Source organism: Diospyros lotus, chromosome 2 (genome assembly GCF_014633365.1).
Source record: "Diospyros lotus cultivar Yz01 chromosome 2, ASM1463336v1, whole genome shotgun sequence".
NCBI classification, from domain to species: domain Eukaryota; kingdom Viridiplantae; phylum Streptophyta; class Magnoliopsida; order Ericales; family Ebenaceae; genus Diospyros; species Diospyros lotus.
The window spans coordinates 616,260-635,442 of NC_068339.1; the positions used below are offsets into that span (position 1 = coordinate 616,260).

At 34.6% G+C, this 19,183-nt stretch overlaps 2 protein-coding genes across 10 annotated transcripts in view; one reads left to right on the forward strand and one right to left on the reverse strand.

The window, feature by feature from the left end:
- Nucleotides 1–6,840, reverse strand: part of LOC127795788 (probable cyclic nucleotide-gated ion channel 20, chloroplastic) — a 61,565-nt gene extending 54,725 nt beyond the window's left edge. For 3 of the 5 annotated variants that reach the window (XM_052327686.1, XM_052327687.1, XM_052327684.1), the window contains exons 1-4: nt 6,460–6,840; nt 5,608–6,112; nt 3,877–4,068; nt 2,522–2,620 (exon numbers count right to left, since the gene is read on the reverse strand). In XM_052327686.1, coding sequence (XP_052183646.1) covers nt 2,522–2,620; nt 3,877–4,068; nt 5,608–6,096 — 780 coding nt within the window. In that variant the 5' untranslated portion in view covers nt 6,097–6,112; nt 6,460–6,840. Of the gene's footprint in view, nt 1–745; nt 1,109–2,521; nt 2,621–3,876; nt 4,069–5,607; nt 6,130–6,459 lie in introns of those variants that run through there. The other 2 variants (XM_052327685.1, XM_052327688.1) reach the window with 2 other exon arrangements.
- Nucleotides 6,841–11,814: 4,974 nt separating this feature from the next.
- On the forward strand, nt 11,815–18,965 carry LOC127794447 (putative D-cysteine desulfhydrase 1, mitochondrial). Of its 5 annotated transcripts, none has more exons than XM_052325525.1 (10): nt 11,820–12,220; nt 12,291–12,336; nt 13,615–13,809; nt 13,888–13,998; nt 14,256–14,347; nt 15,108–15,200; nt 16,540–16,597; nt 16,671–16,784; nt 17,471–17,568; nt 18,619–18,965. In XM_052325525.1, the coding sequence occupies exons 1-10, from the start codon at nt 11,856–11,858 to the stop codon at nt 18,821–18,823; spliced, it is 1,377 nt and encodes a 458-aa protein (XP_052181485.1). In that variant the 5' UTR covers nt 11,820–11,855; the 3' UTR covers nt 18,824–18,965. The 5 variants fall into 5 exon arrangements, with proteins under 5 accessions (XP_052181487.1, XP_052181483.1, XP_052181485.1 ...); XM_052325526.1 differs by having other exon boundaries at nt 11,821–12,182; nt 12,271–12,336; XM_052325523.1 differs by having other exon boundaries at nt 11,818–12,220; nt 13,615–13,998.
- The last annotated feature ends 218 nt before the right edge of the window (nt 18,966–19,183 follow it).

Below are 19,183 nucleotides of genomic sequence, written 5' to 3' on the forward strand. Positions count from 1 at the left end.
CTAGACTGTATCTAAAGTGCTTAGTTGTCATTTCGAGAAACGAGTCTCCATCTATTTAAGTATCTGATGGTACAGATTCTTGTGTTATGATTAAAGCGAATTCAGTATGTACCATATCGGATTTCGAATTTAGCTTCCACATTTATGATGATTACATGTCTTAACCTATTGATTCTTATTTTGGTATGCTGAGAAAGTAGAACGGGATTATCGAGAAATGATTTATATTGAATTTATGTTGAAAAAAAATATATATTCCCAAAATTTCTAAGTTATTTAACGCTCGAAAAAAACGAGGCGTTACAGTCACAACCATGCCCACGAGGAGGAGCCCCTCCGCTCGAGGTCACGGCCGAGGAACCGCACCACGAGGGCCTTGCTCGACACCCCTTTATGGTGGGGGCAGAACAAGAGTGGGATTTGGGGTGGTAAACCGACCCCCACCTCTTGAGGGACCCGAAGAACCTCCAATTGTTCGCCGCTGCAACTGGATTTCTGACTGTAATGCATGTTGATGCGCCTCTGAAACAGACACAGGTGAGAACATGTTGAGGGTGTCCTGCAAATTAAGTCTCAATCCTCCTATGTAGCGAGCCACTAACTGATCCTCTGATTTGCCCAAGTCATTACGTGCGATCAACTGGTAGAAATCAGTTGTATATTCAGTCACAGACCGATTGACATGCCTTAGATTTTGCAGGCGCTGGTACAACGTCCGAGTATAATTGAACGGCAGAAACGCTACCTTCAGGTGCTTCTTCATCCTGTCCCACGACTTGATTTTTGGTTTGCCATGACACTCACGATTTTGTTTGAGCTGTTGCCACCAGGCGGCTGCTCTGCCACGCAGCCTCGTAGCCACCAACGATACCCGCTTATCATCCGGTACCTCCTTGTACTCCAAAACTTCCTCTACAGCACATAGCCAATCCAAAAAGTCGTCAACCTCAATCCCTCCATTAAATTCTGGAATCTCAACCTTATTTCCAGACTCCCAACGCTGGAAGGCGCCCACGCTCAAAATCCTCTTCCAAATGACGCGGGGGTGCGCCGGCTGGACGTCCAGCCGATACACGAGGCTGTGGAACATGGTCGCCTCGTAATTCCGACACCGTATCTTCATCTGACCGCTCCTCGGTCGCATAACCACTCGCATCATCTCCCTCTGGTACTGTCCGACGATGAGCTGGAACCGGTGGGGTTCTATTCGTCACAAACTCGGTCGCCCATGTCATGAGCTGATCAAACCGATGAGTCAAAGTCTTGATCTGGTTGCACAGATCTGCAATCTCTTCACTGTGGTCACACCCTTGGCCACCACGCACCGTGCTCTGATACCAACTGATGTAGGCGCGCCTACAGCCCTCAATGAACACACTCAAAACTCGGATTGCAAACACGGAAAATGATCGCCAATTCTTATTCCCCAAAGCAACCAAAAAAACCTACAATGATTGAAAAGTGTTTAAACACGATGCCCTCACTGACTACATACTCTAAATAGATTGGACCTTACAAAACACATTCATAACAAAAACATAACCCAAACATAAAATAAAAAAATCGTAAATAATCATAAAAGGCAATTTCAAATGGCTAAAACATAATATTTCGATCCGGCTCGTCGAGTTACCCCAAAAGCATATATCGGCCGAAAATGGACACCGTATGCAAATTCTATGCCCATATTATCGAACACCGATTTCTACGACCATATCTTCGAATTCTTTTCATCGTGCTTGTCCAGATATGCTAATGCAGCTCGATCCACATCAATTACTTTCTTAAATTTATGACAGTGAGTGGCTTCTTTCCACAGTAAACCAGCCTCCTGGCAATATAGGACTGCACTCAAATTCCACTCTGGAAATTGAACTTGCTAAGCATGTGGTATCTTCAAGAAATGATCCCCACATCTCACATCCAAGATTCCATCAAAGTTACCATTCGAAGACATGAAGTTATCATTGTTATTTTCTCCAACCATTGCACTCGAAAGTTGTCTCTAGTTCAGTTTTCTTCAGTCTAGTTTAATTGCAATAATAATGTTAAGCGCCACAACCAACATCATAATATCACTGCAAGTGACTATTTAAACCCAATGAGACCAATTACCATCACACATTGAAATATGCTCCATAAGCTTGTAGTTGATCACAGAGTTTCTGAATTAGAATTCACAACAACAACCACAATGAAAGAAATACAAGAAAGATGGAGTGCTAATTTGAGTTTTTCCCCAAAAACAGTCCGTACACGTCAGCTTTTCCTAAACTCATTGCTTAGAAAACTAATTTCCCAAACTCAATACCTCTAGAAAAGTTGTGGCCAAAACCATAATTTCAGCTTAAACTCATGGTGTGGAACCATGACCCATGAGTTTAGTTGGCAATAAGTGAACACATAGTTTCCTAAAAGGGAAATAAATGAAGAAGACATGGTTTTTGAAAAACCATTCAATTCTCAGAAAAGGAAAAATGAAGATATGGCTTCTTAAAAGGGAAATGAGTGAGTGATTTACCTGAAGAAGTATGTGAATAAAGAAAATGAAATCAGTCAAGCTTCTGCAAACCAAGAGTGTTGTTGTCATGGGCCAATTGATTACTATACACTTATTACCCTGCTTTGAAGAAGGAAAAAAATGTAAATTTGAATGCAGAAATGCCATTTATGATAATGTAGAGAATGACAATAGCAAAAACTTGTGCTAGGCATCATAGAAAATTTTCTAAATAGAAGGAAAATGGACGGCAATGCACTTTAGTATGACACATAGTGAAAGGTAATTAAATATAACCAGTAAATTAAATAAGGAGACTAGAGCCAAAAGAAGCATTATATAAGAGATGGAAGCAAAAAAACAACCACAAACATAAATCAACCACATCAATAAAGCGTACAAATGAGATATCATGGACTCAACTCTATGAATAACAAATAAATAAAGTTAGCTCTGACATCCTCCTAATTTTAATGATGGCCAGATCACAAAATGATGATCTTTGAAACTTCCAGGAAGGCCATTCTCTAATTACCAAGGACCATAGATAGATATTGGTAGCATATCCGTGAATCACATCAAGTAACTAAATTGCCTAGACTTTCCTTCAATTCTAGCTTATATATATGTATATATTTGTGTCGCCTTCAGTTAAATAGAACTTAACATAAGATTCAAACTTTTCAAATTTAACCAAAGCTTTCTTAGAGAAGGTCCTAAGATAGGTGCTTTCAGATTCCCAGCACTACTGCTCCTTCCATTATATTCAGTCTAGAAGATTCATTCTGTTGAAAATTTCTTTTCCCACTTATTTTTTAAGCTGTATATATACCAGTACACAATTAAAGCCTGATGAAACTGCAGAACTTTTTTGGCCACCCTAGTGTCCTCACCAGAAAAACTTAACAACCAAAGCTTGTACCATTAGGAATTTGGTCATGGTTGGCTGCAAAACAGCATCCTGACCCACGCCTACATGATAATGAACCTAGATTAACTATAATACCAGTTGTAACATCGTGGAGTCCCCACTCAAAAGCACTACACTATGTTAAGGACCTCCTAAGTGTGCCACCAAGGTGAGAAACGAGCTGAGTGGAACAAAGGACCCCTCTGATGATATCTGGTTTACAGGACTATCACTGCAAATCTACAAGTACTTCATGCATATTTATTTAAGAATGGCCAAATTAGAAATACTACTCACTAAATCAAATTCTAAAGTCCATCTTATAGCAAGAGGAATGAAAATGTGTCCACCTAAAATGTAGAAAAGACATGCAATTTAGAGCTCAAAGTCAAATGTGTAACCCTTTAACAGTTGATTCTTTAGATTCTACTACTTGATATTACCAAATGAGAAAACAAGCCAATACCTGCTGCACAGACAGCAAAAAGAAAAATAGTGGGTCTAAGAAGATTGCCGCAAGACAAGAAATGGCAAAGAATTTGTTCCAGCGCTGAACAACTTTAGCATGGGGATTCATGACTCCAATAACATATTGCTGCAGGAAAGACAAGATTCTTCTTGCCCAACCCTTTGCATCTCCATAAAGAGCATTATGGAACTGCATAATGAGAACTATGTTAATTCATTTGTAGAACAGAAAAGACCAGGAGTTCAAGTAGCAATCAATTAAATTTAATTAAAATGAGTTCTTATGATATTTATTAAACTATTCCAAACAAAAAAAAAAACAGAATATACTACAGTCAAGAAAGAAACTCATTGATATCATTCTTGCTTAAAAGTTATTCAAAAGAATAATGTTCAATAGTGATTCTAAAAAATAATTTTTGGAATAAAATTAATATTTACTTATAATAGAATAAGAATAATAGTATCTTACACTATCATAATACTAAACATCTCTCTTGTGCAAGGCTTACAGATCAAAATTAATATTCCTTCTTATTCAACACATTTAGTTAACCAATTCATTTATTTGATTCCTCATATTTCCTGGTTTGGACCTCATCTTAAATCTATTTGTAGCATCTCCATAGGCCACAACATCCTCTACAAAGTTATCATTACAGTTAAGAACTACTTTCTCTTAACACTTGAGCTATTAGAAAGGTTGCAACTTAATTTCTTACATTATCAACAGGCTTTGTCATGTGTGCCATCTATTCCCGTGACTTTTCCCCAAATACTCTTCATAAGTGATGGGCAGCCAAACACATAGGACCCGGTAGTATCCCATTCAGATCTAGAAAGCTTTCCCAGAGACCAATGCTCAGAGAATGCATGATGAACATCTACTATGAGTTTTCAAGCACTATTGTGCCTCTAGAAAGTATAAGTCATCCAAAAATTGCCTCAAAAGAGACAAAAGGGAAGCTCCTCTTTCATGCCAAAAAACATTGAAATAAGGATCTAAAACAGCCAAAGAATTCTCAACCCATCATTCTGATCTCACAAGAGAGGGCACCTCATGCGTAAGGAATTACTACATCAGCATGTGCCATTGACATGTAAGGTAATTCCCTGTCCCAAGAACACAGAAGTTCCAGAAATAAGCCAGTGTCACCACTGTACATTAGTAAAGTAGACCCCACAATTGCCTTGCCACAGAGCAAAAGAAGCAAGTGATTCACCACTCTTCTTACATATAATGCAATGATTCACCACAATTTGGTCTACTCTTCATCAGATTATACTATACATTAATAGACCAAAGGGAAGCTGCCTGTACAAAAAAAGGTCCAACCTGGGTAGCCCTAGATTTCCACAAAGCGTTCCATGAAAAGTATAACCTACACTGATCGTAGAAAGCTCCATAGAAAACAAATGCATGGAAAAGTACCTTCACCCCAATATGCACCAAACACACTTATCTTACCTGTCTCCAATCGAGGCAAAGACTACTTAGCTACTGATGTATTTTCAAGAAATACATAAAAAATAAAAATTTTGGAATATCTATTTAAGCAACATAATTTTTTGGATGTTTATAGTCCCGTTTATAGCGGAGTGATCTATCAAAGAAAAGTAACAATCAGAAGCTACAATGCAATAATAATGAAAGCTGTAAATAAATGTCTATATATACGTACTGAAAGGGAAAGTAAATGAATGTATATCTATTTAGATAGAAAAACACCTTTGAGTCAAAGATAATGGAAGATTTTGAGGTCTTTCGTTGCCCGTTTAACTTGTAATAAGTGGGGCATGTTGTGCAGTAAGGATCATTGCATATTCCAAGTTGCCCAGACCTCAACAGATGTTCATTTTTGCCAGCATAGTTATCCGGCCAATCATGCTGACCCATTCCTTTAGAAGAAGGATACTTTTCCACTGTAAGCTCGGATGTTTTGGGCCTTATTGCACCTTGGGTGGGTCTCTCATGCTTCCGGCTTATGTATAGCGGACCACTCATCTGCATGAATGGTGTTCTTCTTGCAGTCCGTAATGGGCCAGTATGACCCATATAACTTTCATTGTCATAGGTTTCCTGGGAATTCATAGAAATAGACATTGATGCACTCCGATTTCTGGATGAAAACCTACGATTTCGGAATTCCTCGTGTTCATCCACTTCTGAGTACAGGTTTGACAGCATTGGCACCTCATCTTTCTCGGAAGCAGCCATTTCTCTTTGTAGTCACCTGAACAAGTCATAAAACTGAAAATCCAGCATGTTTGACAACTAAAAATGATGATCGGCGATACAACAAAGTGGACAACAAAATTTAGGGAAACTAAGCCTCAATTTCAAGTAATTTAGACACGAAAGTCATCCAGCAGCATTCTGTATAAGCCAGGCACTTGGTTAAATAGGAGTGGATGATAACGAAAACAATAATTTCTTAGTTAGATTGTCAACCGAGTAACTGAAGAAAATTATTAAGAATAACAATAACAATTACAATTTAGTGACATAACTAAAGAACAGCTTGAACATGAATCATCAAACATTTCTCCTTTGCCTTTCAACTAAAGAGTAGGGTACAACCTGCTGGATTCTGCTTTCCTTCTTCGAAACCCTCAAAACTGCATCATCCTCCCCAATTGCAGCACTGCACTTCAGAAACGCACACCAAACAGGGAAAGGGAAAGAGAAGAAGCCCTGAATTCAATTAATACTGAAAAGGAGGGACGACATGACCGTTGACATTTTACTAAGCGGTGCAGCGTCTAAGCTGGAAGAAAAAGAGGCGAATAGCGGAAGCTACTGGTTCGGCATTTTACTAAGCGTCTGGGCCTAGTACGGACGGAATGGCCGAATGGGTTTTACTGGTTCGGCATTTTACTAGCCGGCGCCAGTGGAAGTCTCCGGGAAGATGAGCAGGCAGACGCGTGAAGAACACGGATACGACACTCACCTTCCAACGAAAATGGCCTTTTCTGGCGATATTATTTAAAGGAAACGAATCTGTTTTATATATTAATATATTATATATTTATAATGATATAATATATATTATTATAACCTATATATGACATTATAATATGCAACACGTTACATAAGAATAGGATTGTTAGCTAAATCTATATTCTTGTCCGCTACTTTTATATTTTTTTTTTTTTTTGTGGTCATTAGAATTTTCTATTATTTTAATTATGTTACTAAATTTGATTTTAAAATTAATTTAATATTTTTATTTTATTTTTAATTATTTATGATAATCAAAACATTTTATCATTTTAATTATATTTTTAAACTTATATTTTATAATTTATTTAATTTTTATATTTTATATATAAAAAAATAAAATAAAATATACGTCACACTTTATTCTATTCGTATCAAAATATAATAATTAAATTAATTTAAAAATATATATCCATTGATATAATAAAAATTTTAAGTTGGCACATAAAAATATATTAAAATATAATGATTAAATTAATTAAGAAATATATAATTAAAATGAAAAAAAAATCAAATAGCCAGACTGAAAACTCAGAACAAAAATATAAGAAAGATTATTTAACCAATTGAATGGGACGCGTCTATAAGAGAAGAGAAGGATACGATTTGGTTGGTGGTTGAAGTATAATTATTTTTTAACATGCTACGTAATGACAAGAGACCTTGGACTTGTTCAAAACGTTACATTGTAAACGCATGGATTGACTTTTCCATACAACGTGAGGGCAGGGGAGGGGAGGGCTGGACTCTTGACTCTTGACAACCTTATACCCCAAGTCCTTTGCCAAAGTCACCAGTTTTTTATAATCCCTGTGGTGTACATTTTATATTGGGTTTTTTAAATTAATATTATTTTTTTAAAAAATATGATTCTTAAGTCACATTTATTTTCATGAACTATGTGTATTTCTCTATCAAAATATGTTACATATCGTGCTCTTCTCTTATTCTATTGACTAAGTTATTTGTGTTCCATATACTCCTTAATCTAATTTGAGAATATTAAAATAATCATGTTGCCCATTAAAATAAAAATAAATGTATTTTTGAATTTACTTATTATTCAGTTTTTTGTTCTTCTAATATTAAATATTAACTTAATTATCAAATTTCATTTTGAATGATAGCTCTAACATTTGATATTTCGAGTTTCAATCTCTAACAACATAAATTTCTAAACTATTTCTCACGCGCCAATGCTAGAACTTAAATTGAGCCCACCGATTCAATTTAAAAAATTAGAATCATTTTAGAGCCATTTTAAAAATAGGTGAATTGGCTCCCTTCTCAATCGTAAATGACATGATTTAATCCAAAACCAAAGTTCCTTTCTCTTTTGTTATTTCTTAGAATTTGTTTGAAAGAAACCGAAACCTTTCACCAAAATATTTAATTTCATCCTCAACTCCCAAGTGAAATTCTTCACCAGTTTTTCATTTTCTTTATTTCTCATTATCTTTTTTTTTTTTTTTGAAAACTATTATCTTTGAGTGTATTCCTACATAATAATTTAAATCTTTTTAAAAAATATATATGTTTTATAAGAACCTTTTGCTAACCCTTACAATTTACATATCCTTGCAAAACTTTCGTTTGCTTGACCTTTCATTTTTTTTAAAATTTATCAGAGATTATTCTCCTAAATAATGCTTAGCGAGATTTATCTCTAGTAGTCTCGCTTTTTTATCTAAACTCTTGTATTTAGTTTAGTTTATCAAAACAGATTATGTGCGTGCACACTTATTTTCACAAAAACCTAATTTAGTTCATAAGTCTTATTAAGAAATTTAAATTTTTTATTCATTCTGAAATATTAAATTTTAAAAAGAGAAAAGAAAAAGACTTTTCAAGCATCTCAACCATAAGTCTTTAGAAATACTTAGAATAAATTTATATTTCCACTAAAATAAAATAACATGCCTTGAGTAAAAACTTAGTTCGTACAATAGGTTTAATATGCTTGGTGGACTCAACATTACCAAAATAGAGCGTATGCATATACTTTTAAGAGTTTTCTCAATTAGTGCCTTAAGCATTTCTTGAAAAGTCTTCGACCATGTCACCTCTAACTTTAGTGGTATAGAGTAAAATAGTATGAGCATACAAGAACATAGATACAAATAAAAAATCAAACTAAGTTTATTTTTGAAATCAATTTTTCATACACAAAAAAAGCCACAAAGTAAAAGTTTAAGATGAAGAACCTCACATTTGAGCCTCTTTTAAGTGAAGATCTTTCTTGATTTTCCTAATTTCCTATCTTTATTTACTTATCTTTATTTTTCCTTCTTATGTTATCTATATCTCTCTCTTTCTCCCTTCTCATATTTGTTTCAAGCTTGGATCTTTCCTCTTCTAAGGTTTTGAAGAACACCCTTGTAACCCTTATTTATATCAAACAATTTGGGCACCACTTCCCTCATTGGGTGAGTTTTCAAATTTATTCAAAACTTCTTAATTTGATGAAAAACTTTAATTTATCACCATTTGAAATAAAACTCAAAAGGTCATTTTTGGGCCAAGGTAAATAGGTACCAAGACTCCATATTTATATTAAGATTTAACTCAAAAAAATACTTGATCCAAATAATTGGATCCAAAGCCCAATCTAGACCCAAATCTCCACCACACCTTCTTAAGATTACCTCGTGGCCAAACTTCATCATCCGTGTGGCATGACCATATCTCTCCATCGGCACCACAATGCACCTATATAAAAATACAAATTTTAAGAAACAAATAAGTTATTTATTGTATACTATTATTTTTGTTTCACATTTGATATTGGGACTAATTTGATCGTCATATATTATATTGGATAGACTAAGTCCTACCCTCCTTGTAAGTTAAGTAGGCTTTAGACAGGTTTTGGCTAATGAAAAGCTATCAAATGCACTTGGTTTTGGATAAATTGGACGATAATCGATTCCAACCATCATCAATATTGAATCACTTGCCACTACCTCAAAGTTTGCAAGTTGCAACCTTCCCATGTCTAATATAATAAATTTTAAATGAGGTATTATTTGATATTAATAAATAAATAAAAGATGATTATTTTATCTTAATATTTTATGATAAAGGAGGGGGAGAAAAGCGAAGAGATAAATAAGAGGTAAAAATTGTCGCGCTTTTTGTAAACATTTAAAATATACTTAATAGAAATTTATTTTATTTTAGCAAAATAAATTAATTCTTAAATTATTTTAACTTATTTATGATATCAAATCTTAATTATATCTTGTTATGTTATATAATCACTTTCTTATTCACAAAGAAATCGAGTCATAAACTATGATACATGAAAACATCTGGGGGTACTATTTCAGCGTTTTCGAAACGTTTCTTATATCAAAACACCAAGAAACACAATATATATATATATATATATATTTCTAGATCATTTTTCCAATTTTGAAAATATTTCGAATCCATTTTGTAATGTTAGGAAAATATAAAAAATGCATTTTTGTCCATGAAGCTGGAAACCAAATTTTGTTCGTCTCTAACCACTAAGGGGGCGTTTATTAATCAAAATATAGAATGGAAAAATCAAGATATGGGATGTATCTCGGACTTCTATCATTTCTAACATGTTTGTTAAGCTTATCTGAAAATTCTTGAAAAAATCATTAATGACCCATTATCTCGATCTTTTAAGATATGTTTATCTCTTCCTTGTTCAAAATAAGCATATCATGGTCCTTATAAATAAGAAGAAAAAAAAACATTTGTGTCCTTTAGTGCATTTTAAAAAATTTAACAAACAGTTTGATAAAAATCTTAGAATGTTTTACAACTTTATCTTAATCATTCTATATATTGATTCGGAATGCATTCCAACCTTATCTTAATGCCTCTTATTTTGCTCATTTTAATAAATGCCCCCTAAGTAGTTATGAAGTTTATGTTTAGTTTTCGATTGAATAATTATTTTTTATTAAAAATTATATTTACAAAAATATCTCTATATTTTTGTATTTACGCATTTTTTTCGTGTTTTTATTTCTTTAATTTTTAAAAAATATTATTTTTCTATTTTCTTTTCGTAACATATCAATTTTTTATTTCCACATGCAACTTAGTTCATAAAGTGATGATAAAGACTAAACTGATCTATGATAAAGACTAAATCGATCTAAACTTGGGACAACAATACCTAAAGTTACAAGTAAGCTTCATGCCAAAAACGAATCCAATGAGATGTTGGCTCAATGATTTGACCGTTTATAAGTTATCCCTTTAGTTTAAATATTGCATAATTTATTTAGTTACATATTTGTTAAAAATAAAAAAATTTAAATGTTGTTTAATAGCATTTTAGAAAAACTCTTCCAAACTTTTCTCAAAACGATGTTATCATCTTATTTTGTTGACAAAATATTTTATAATTTTACCCTTTAAGAACTTTAATAGTTCCAACATTCTTTACCCTTAGATATTCTCTAGCCCATCGTTGTCGTCATTACCTCCTCCAACTTCCATTGTGGCATTGCCATCTTTAGCCCATTGTTACATTTTCTAGCTTCTACGTCTATTGTTCTTTTTTTGTATATATATAATATTTAACATATGTATATATTTAACATATATATTTTAATATTTATTGTATTAATATATTTTTTAATACTTTTATATAACTTATTAATATAATATAAATTTTATTAGTTATGCATCAATTTATAATTTATTTTTTCTTAAAAATTATTTGTTAATACATTTTATTTATATTATTTAGCAATATATTTATTTTAGTTTTTTGTTAAATTCAGATAAATTATCAATTTTTAAAATTAAATATATATTTATATAAATAACAACTTAAAATATGTTGATTCAAATATATTATTAACTTAAATACTATTTAATTTTAAAGTTTTACGTAAATTTTAAGTAGGAAGACTTAAAATTATCTTAAAAAAGGGTAAGCCAAACAGCCTCTTAAGTCTAATGGTGGCGCGGTGATCCCAAGCCAAATGTTGAGCTGCGTGAGCTTTGGGGGGCAATCTGTAAGCAGAATTGTCTGTGCCAGCCCATTGATAGCCGGCCGTCGACCTCCGATCGCCTCAGCTCTGAAATTGAATTCCGCCCAAATTCAACCAGAACGACAAACACAAAGCGCCCTCCACTCCACTCATCGGAGCAATTTTCCAGTCGCGACAGAGATGGAACCTCCGATCGAACAACAGCAATCAGGGAACTCCTCCTTGGGCGGTGGTTTTCTCGCCAAGAAACCCTACGAGCCTCCTTCCTGGGCCTCCCATCTTAACCCTATACCTTCTCACGTCTTCTCCCTCGGACATGTACACGCACTCTGTCAATATATATCATTTATATATAGGTAGTTGCCGAATGGGGATTGAATTTTGTATTGTTTTTATTTTTTAACAGTTTCCTACTCCAATTCACAGATGGAACCTCCCTAATTTGCCGAGGAATACTCAAGTTTGGCTGAAGGTAAAGTACAAACATTCCACTTGCTTTTTTCCTGACCGAGTGGCTGTTGTGAACTGCAAATGCAATTAAACACACTTTTGCCTCGTGTGCATATTTCTTGTGAAATGTGCGTAATGGCTAACATTTTATTTGGTTGGAGGGGAGGGACAGTGAAGTGAAGTTAGTTTAAGAAAGAAAGCGAAGGAAGGAAAGGAAAGAAAATTGTCACACTTTTTGTTTGGACAATTAAGGGGACGGGAAAATCGAGTTCTCTTCTAATTGTTTGGGTTGATAATAATTATGTAGGAGGAGGTGAATGGGGCACTTTTACTATTATATTGTCTCTTGTTGATCATGTAGGTCACTGTTTCTGATATAATAGATGAATTAGAAGGCAAACTTTTGAGAACTCATTGAATTGTTCATATTAGATGAACAAAATATTATTTTCTGATATGTTTAAGTTATTATCTTTTCACAGGATGAAGGGATTGATTATTGAGTTTAGTTTAATGTGGCAATGGATCTTTCAGCCTATCATTGGGATTTTGAAGCTTTAAAATAATTTTCAAAAATTGCAAGGCAGACCTTAAAAGAATTTTTTTGAGCTAAAAACCATACTTTAACCATATAATACACCAGAGCAACCCAACAGTCCATGGCTTTCGTATCACCCAAATGGAAGTTATAAAATGCTGATGTGGAAAATGGAAGTCAATCTACTTGCAATTAATCTTATATGTTATTTTTATTTTATTTTTTCATATTTTTTTCCTCCTCGTACATGTAAACATAAACTACTACAAACACATAACAAGAAAATACAGAAGTTGGATTGACAAAGGGAAAGCTTTCATTCAAATGCCCGAAGAAAGAAAATAAAAATAAAATGTAAAAATGTTCACAGGGCCCCACATAGTGGGATAAAGGCTGGATATGTTGTTGTTGTTTGCAGGGCTATGAGCTACCATCAGTTTAAAGCATCAGGCATGTTCTACTTTTTTCTGGAGATTTATTATATAGTCTGTTTGGTTGTCCATTTTGGGTTTATCCTGCATGATTGGTCAATACATGTTCTGGTTCATATTTTATTTTACAAAGGTTGGTTGGAGGAAACTTTACCACTAGTAAGAGATTGTGTCCATTTGGCAACCTTAAGGACTTGCTTCTTTGGGTCACTGTGATTAGTTTCAACACACGTGGTGCTACTTGTGTTGTGTGCTTTTTGATAAGCTGTACTGTTGCATTTCAGACTTGCTTGATCTAACAGAAAACATTGCTTTTTTTTTTTTTTTATAGCGTGATGACCTTTCAGGAATGCAATTGAGTGGTAACAAGGTCAGGAAGCTGGAATTCTTGTTGGCAGATGCCGTGGCACAGGGGTCTGATTGCATTATAACAATAGGAGGCATTCAAAGCAATCATTGTCGTGCAACTGCTGTTGCTGCCAAGTACTTGAATCTAGATTGTTACCTAATACTACGCACCTCAAAGGTTACTTCTTTGCCATTTCAGAAAACTGTTACTTGTTTTTTGGAGGAAATTTCAGCTTTGTTTCTTCATATGCTGCAGGTTCTTGTGGATAAAGATCCTGGACTGACAGGGAATCTCTTAGTTGAGCGTTTAGTTGGAGCACATATCGATCTTGTTTCAAAGGAAGAATATGCAAAAGTTGGGAGCTTGGTAAATACCTTTCTATTGCCTTTTTCCCCTCTTCATTCACTATGTGTAAAACCATGGTCCTAATGAAAAAGTGCCAACTAAGCTGAAGTTAGCTCTTAGGCTTATATCAAAGACCTTACTAGACTATTGATATGGAATTGGGTTAAGACAAAACTGAAGTTAACTTATGCTTGTACTCTTTACCAGCGTAAGTTATTTTGAAACTGGTAGCTTTCTCTAGAAAGTATGACAGAGTTTCTTTGTGCCTCTATTCTTAGTCTCTTACTAGTTTGCTTAAAGAAAAGTTGCTAAGGGAAGGGAGAAGGCCATATGTCATTCCAGTCGGAGGATCAAATTCCCTTGGAACCTGGTGAGAACCCAATAAACCTTCATATTTTCTTTGTGGCCTGTAGCTTCTTTTTCCTGTCCAGCTGTATAAGTCTTTTGTTAAATGTTTGAAGACAGTTTTCTTCCCGAGGACAAATTGGCATGCTTCTCTTTCACTAAAACTGCCAATATCTTTTATTCTGCTTTAATTTTTAGAGACATTGAAGCTATAATTGCTATGTTCATGGCCATAGTTCAAGTGTTTATGGAATTAAGGACATCTCAATTCTGCAAAGATTTCATTTTCTTTTTCTACTCAACAAACACCAGCAGGTTGAAGGTATTGGTTTGTTTCCAAATGAAGTAACATCAACTTGTGCTTTGTAATAGAAAAAATGTAGCATAAATAGACCAGAAAGAACCATCACAACTTGTGCTTTCCACTTATAATTTATGGAGCATAATTTAGGAGATATGAACTGAGAAAAGAACCAATCAAGAGGAAGCAGATATCAAATCCTATCTGATTCAATTATAATCTATCTATAATTGACTCCAATAACTTGAATAATCCTTACACTCAGAGTTATCGTATACTACATAATCCTATCAAGCAGCATGTAGACTTGAAGTTGGAAACAAATATAATAACATTCTTAATCCTGTGTGAAGTAATTCTCCCAAAATAATCTCAATTATTACTTGTAATAAAGTTTTAACTTATGATTTCCATCAATAGTCCTTTTTGGTCTCTTGCACTCCATTTCTGTGTTTGTATCTATAGAAGATTCTATTATTTTCAGGGGCTATATAGAAGCAGTTAGGGAGATCGAGCATCAGGTCCAGGTTGTGAATAGCAAAGAACGCTTTGATGACATTGTTGTAGCATGTGGCAGGTTTTTTTTCTACTCAATGCAATTTTTTTCATACTCAAAGAATATTCTTATTTTAATGTCCTTATCTGAAGGTTTTTTGATATTTCAATTGGTTTAAGTTGTGTCTATTCAATAATTAGGCATGCAAATTGTAAAGGGTAAGCATCTTGATAGAATATTTATTTCTAAGGAAGAGTGGATTTGACTGTGTACTGTGCATCTAAAATTTGAAGCCAGTATGAAACATGAAGGATGTAATAAAGTGGGTTTAAGTGATTGTCCAAAATTCTAGATTTGGAGATGGGACACATACAGGACGTGAAGACTTGACAATTTCCAAAAGAAAACAAGGAAAAAGAAAAAAAAAGGGAGGGGGGGGGGGGGGGGGGGGGGGGCATGACACGATACGGACACTTTACTTTTAAGTGTGAGAGTTTCCTTCCCAACCTAGAATCATATTGACCTCCCCTACTTTTATATTGTTGTAATAAATTCTGATCTCAGGTGAAGGGACTAAACTAATTACTTCTATAGTTGTTGACCCACGTTGTTTATGTATGTGTGATATGCATGTATAATCCACAACCACCTTCATGCTCACCTCCCTCCAGCCTGCTATTGTCCCCCTCTCACATAATCACACAGTACCACCTTCACGTCCAGCAGCTACCACTGCCACCACCACCACCACTCAGAGTTACCAACCTACCATCCTCCCCTCCCATCCTGAGTCTAACTTCCTGAGTCTAACTTGTATGCATGCATTCACACGAGAAAATTTACCATGACTTACTTGTACTATATCATCGGTGCCTCAATTCTGTGAAACAAAGTTTGCACCCTATCTGCAGATAATTAACTGAGGTGGCGGCTATTCACAGTGAGATGCCTTCGAAAACAGTCACAATGGACGAGTGCTCAAAGTCCAATCACTTCATAGAAACTAATGAGATATTTCATTATGTCTGTCATGCACACAACATTTCCAACACAAAGGGTTAGACATTGTTTTGCATCCAATGGCCAATTGTAATTTGGCTGCCATGCAACCATTGCACCAAGAAAAAGGTGGCAAGTTGCTTACAAACACCCACCTTCAGGGGAAGTTATCTTTCAGCGCAGCAAACTTAAAAAAACGTGTGTAGTAGCAAAAAACCTAAAATACATCACGATCTTAAAAAATATGCTATTTTAGTCATAATTTTTTTTAAAAAAAAATTGAAGCTTCCTAAAACCATTTCTTAAAGCTTGATTCCGTGCCTTGCGTTTCTAGAGTTTGTCCTCAATCTTGATTGCCGTAATTACTGTAAAATTTTTGCTGACGAAGAAACTGTTACATTTTCCTTTGTTTGATTGCTAGTGGGGGAACAATCGCTGGTTTGGCGATTGGATCATGGCTGAGTAACCTGAAGGCAAAAGTAAACTCTCTTTTCTTGGTCTCTAGTTTTCTCTGCTTACCATGATAACTAACTTCAGTTACCTGGTTCTTAGGTTCATGCATTTTCTGTATGTGATGATCCTGATTACTTCTATGAGTATGTTCAAGGTTTACTTGATGGACTCCAGGCAGGTGTTAGGTCGCGTGATATAATTGACATTCAAAACGTGAGCAATTTCTTCAATTAGCTAGTATCATTTTGGTTGAAAAGCGTGTTGTTCTATACCAGTTACCTTGCTATGACTTGTTCACTATATTCTATCTCTGTTAAAGAAAATTATTTGCCCAGGTAGTGTTTCTTAACCAAGATATGGAGTGGAAAAGGTTAGATATGGGAAGCATTCCGGATGTTTATTTTTTCTAACGTGTTTGTTAAAGTTATCTGGGGATGTTTGGAAAAGAAGTCATGTGATCTCTTATTTTGATTTTTCTAGATATGCTTATCTTCCCGTCCCCCCCTCTCAAAACAAACATATCTTGGTCCTTACAAATAAGAAAAAAATGATTGTGTCCTCTAGTGTATTTCAAAAAATTTAACAAATAATTTGATAAAAATCTTGAAATGCTTTTTAGCTTTATCTTGACCATTCCATATCTTGATTCGGAAAGTATTTTGGCCTTATCTTGATACTCCTTTATCTTGCTCATTTTAACAAATGCTGCCTCAATGGAAAGCTTCACTATCATCTAAAGATTGAAATTTTCTTGACAAACTAACAATACAATCTAGCAACATTTGACATAGTAAACAAACATCTTATGTCATTGTTTATTGTCCTTGATTCCCTAATTCCTTCTAGTGCTGGTAAGCCCTGGAGATTATACAGTCACAAGTTGATTTGTTTTTCCACAGGCCAAGGGGCTCGGCTATGCAATGAACACCTCTGAGGAACTTAAATTCATCACGGTAGTTGCTGAAGCCACTGGAGTTGTTCTTGACCCTGTTTACAGGTTTGATGATGTCTTTGCTCTCTAGCGTACCCTTTAGTTTAATTGCAGGGGCTTTCTCATCTACTATTCAAACTTAATTTGACACACCATGAGTATTTTAAAGTACCTTGTGTGGAATGCTAGCACTGACATAACCCAACCTTAGCTTTAGAAGAATCATGAGTTAGTCATATAAAGTCTCCCGCAAAATAGAGTATACCAACTTTAGTATTTCATGAATTATGTGCACCTGGTATGTGTACCTCAAACAAGGTAATATATATCATCTGGGTCCCCTTGCCCAAGGTATTATTTAAGATGGATGGAGGCATGAAACCACTTTGAAATGGCAGCAGAACTCAAGAACTATCTTTCATTATCCAAGATCTGTTGACAAAATGCAGTAATGCACTACAGGCATCACCATCACTTTTATTTTCATCCTTTCCATAACTTTATATTGATAGTCTCCTCCATATTGTTATGCTCAGGAGTCCCACCCCTGGATGGGAACTTTTGATAGTCTTACTGGACCTTGTGGCGAAGTCTTGATGATAACTTGTTTTACTATTGCTATTTCCCACTATAGTATCATTCAAATAGCAAGGTCATTTAACCGTCCAGCCATTGTTTTTTTTGGTAGTCAGATCGTATGTTCAGTTTAATTTACATGTAACAAATTTCTTATTTGTGCTAATAATGTTTATGCCTAACTAATGCACTATTATCTCTCGAATTACTGGATGACATTACTTGTTCATGCAATAACTTGGGAATACTCAAGTTTTGGTACTGATATTGTATCTTTTAAAAGTAGACATGTTGCTTTTCAGATGTCAGATCTTCTTAACTTGGTTCTACTCATGTCAAATGATCTTTTATTTTAATTAAGCCAATCAATTCAGAAGATCTAATTCTGTGTGATTTAGAGTCTGGCTACTGATTTTGTTGGTCATTGGGAATGATTTACTGGCTACGCATGATTCAACGGGTAGTTACTCATCATAAAATTTTAATTTCTGTTAGATGATTGATATCTTTTGACATGTTTCTGTTACTCTTCCGTTTTAGTGGAAAAGCTGCATATGCAATGGTGAAAGACATGGTCGAGTATCCAAGCAAGTGGGAGGGAAGGAAGATCCTTTTCATACACACTGGTGGTCTTCTGGGCTTGTTCGACAAGACTGACCAGTTATTGCCATCGGTAGGAAGCTGGCGTAAAATGGAAATCCACGAATCCATCCCGCGGAAGGATGGCAGTGGGAAAATGTTCTAGGCTTGTGCAAGAAGCAGCGGTTGCAGCTTTTCAATGAAATCAGGGGAATATGATATGAATGTTCCAGAAAGGATTTTATTATGATGAAAACCAACTTTTTATTTGGGACAGTTGATTCAATGAGTGCCTTTTTTTTGGTTAACTGAAACGCCATGACCTCGAATTGTAAAATATTTTTCTTGTAAAAAAATAAAAGAAATATCATTCAACACTCAAACAAGAGCGGAGCTAAGATTTTGATTCAATGGGAGCGGAGATTAAAAATCTAAAAAAAATACAGAAATCAAGGAAAACTTGTGCAAAAATATCATAAATACTTGACTTAATAATATAAAAAATTGTGTAAGAATATAGAAAATA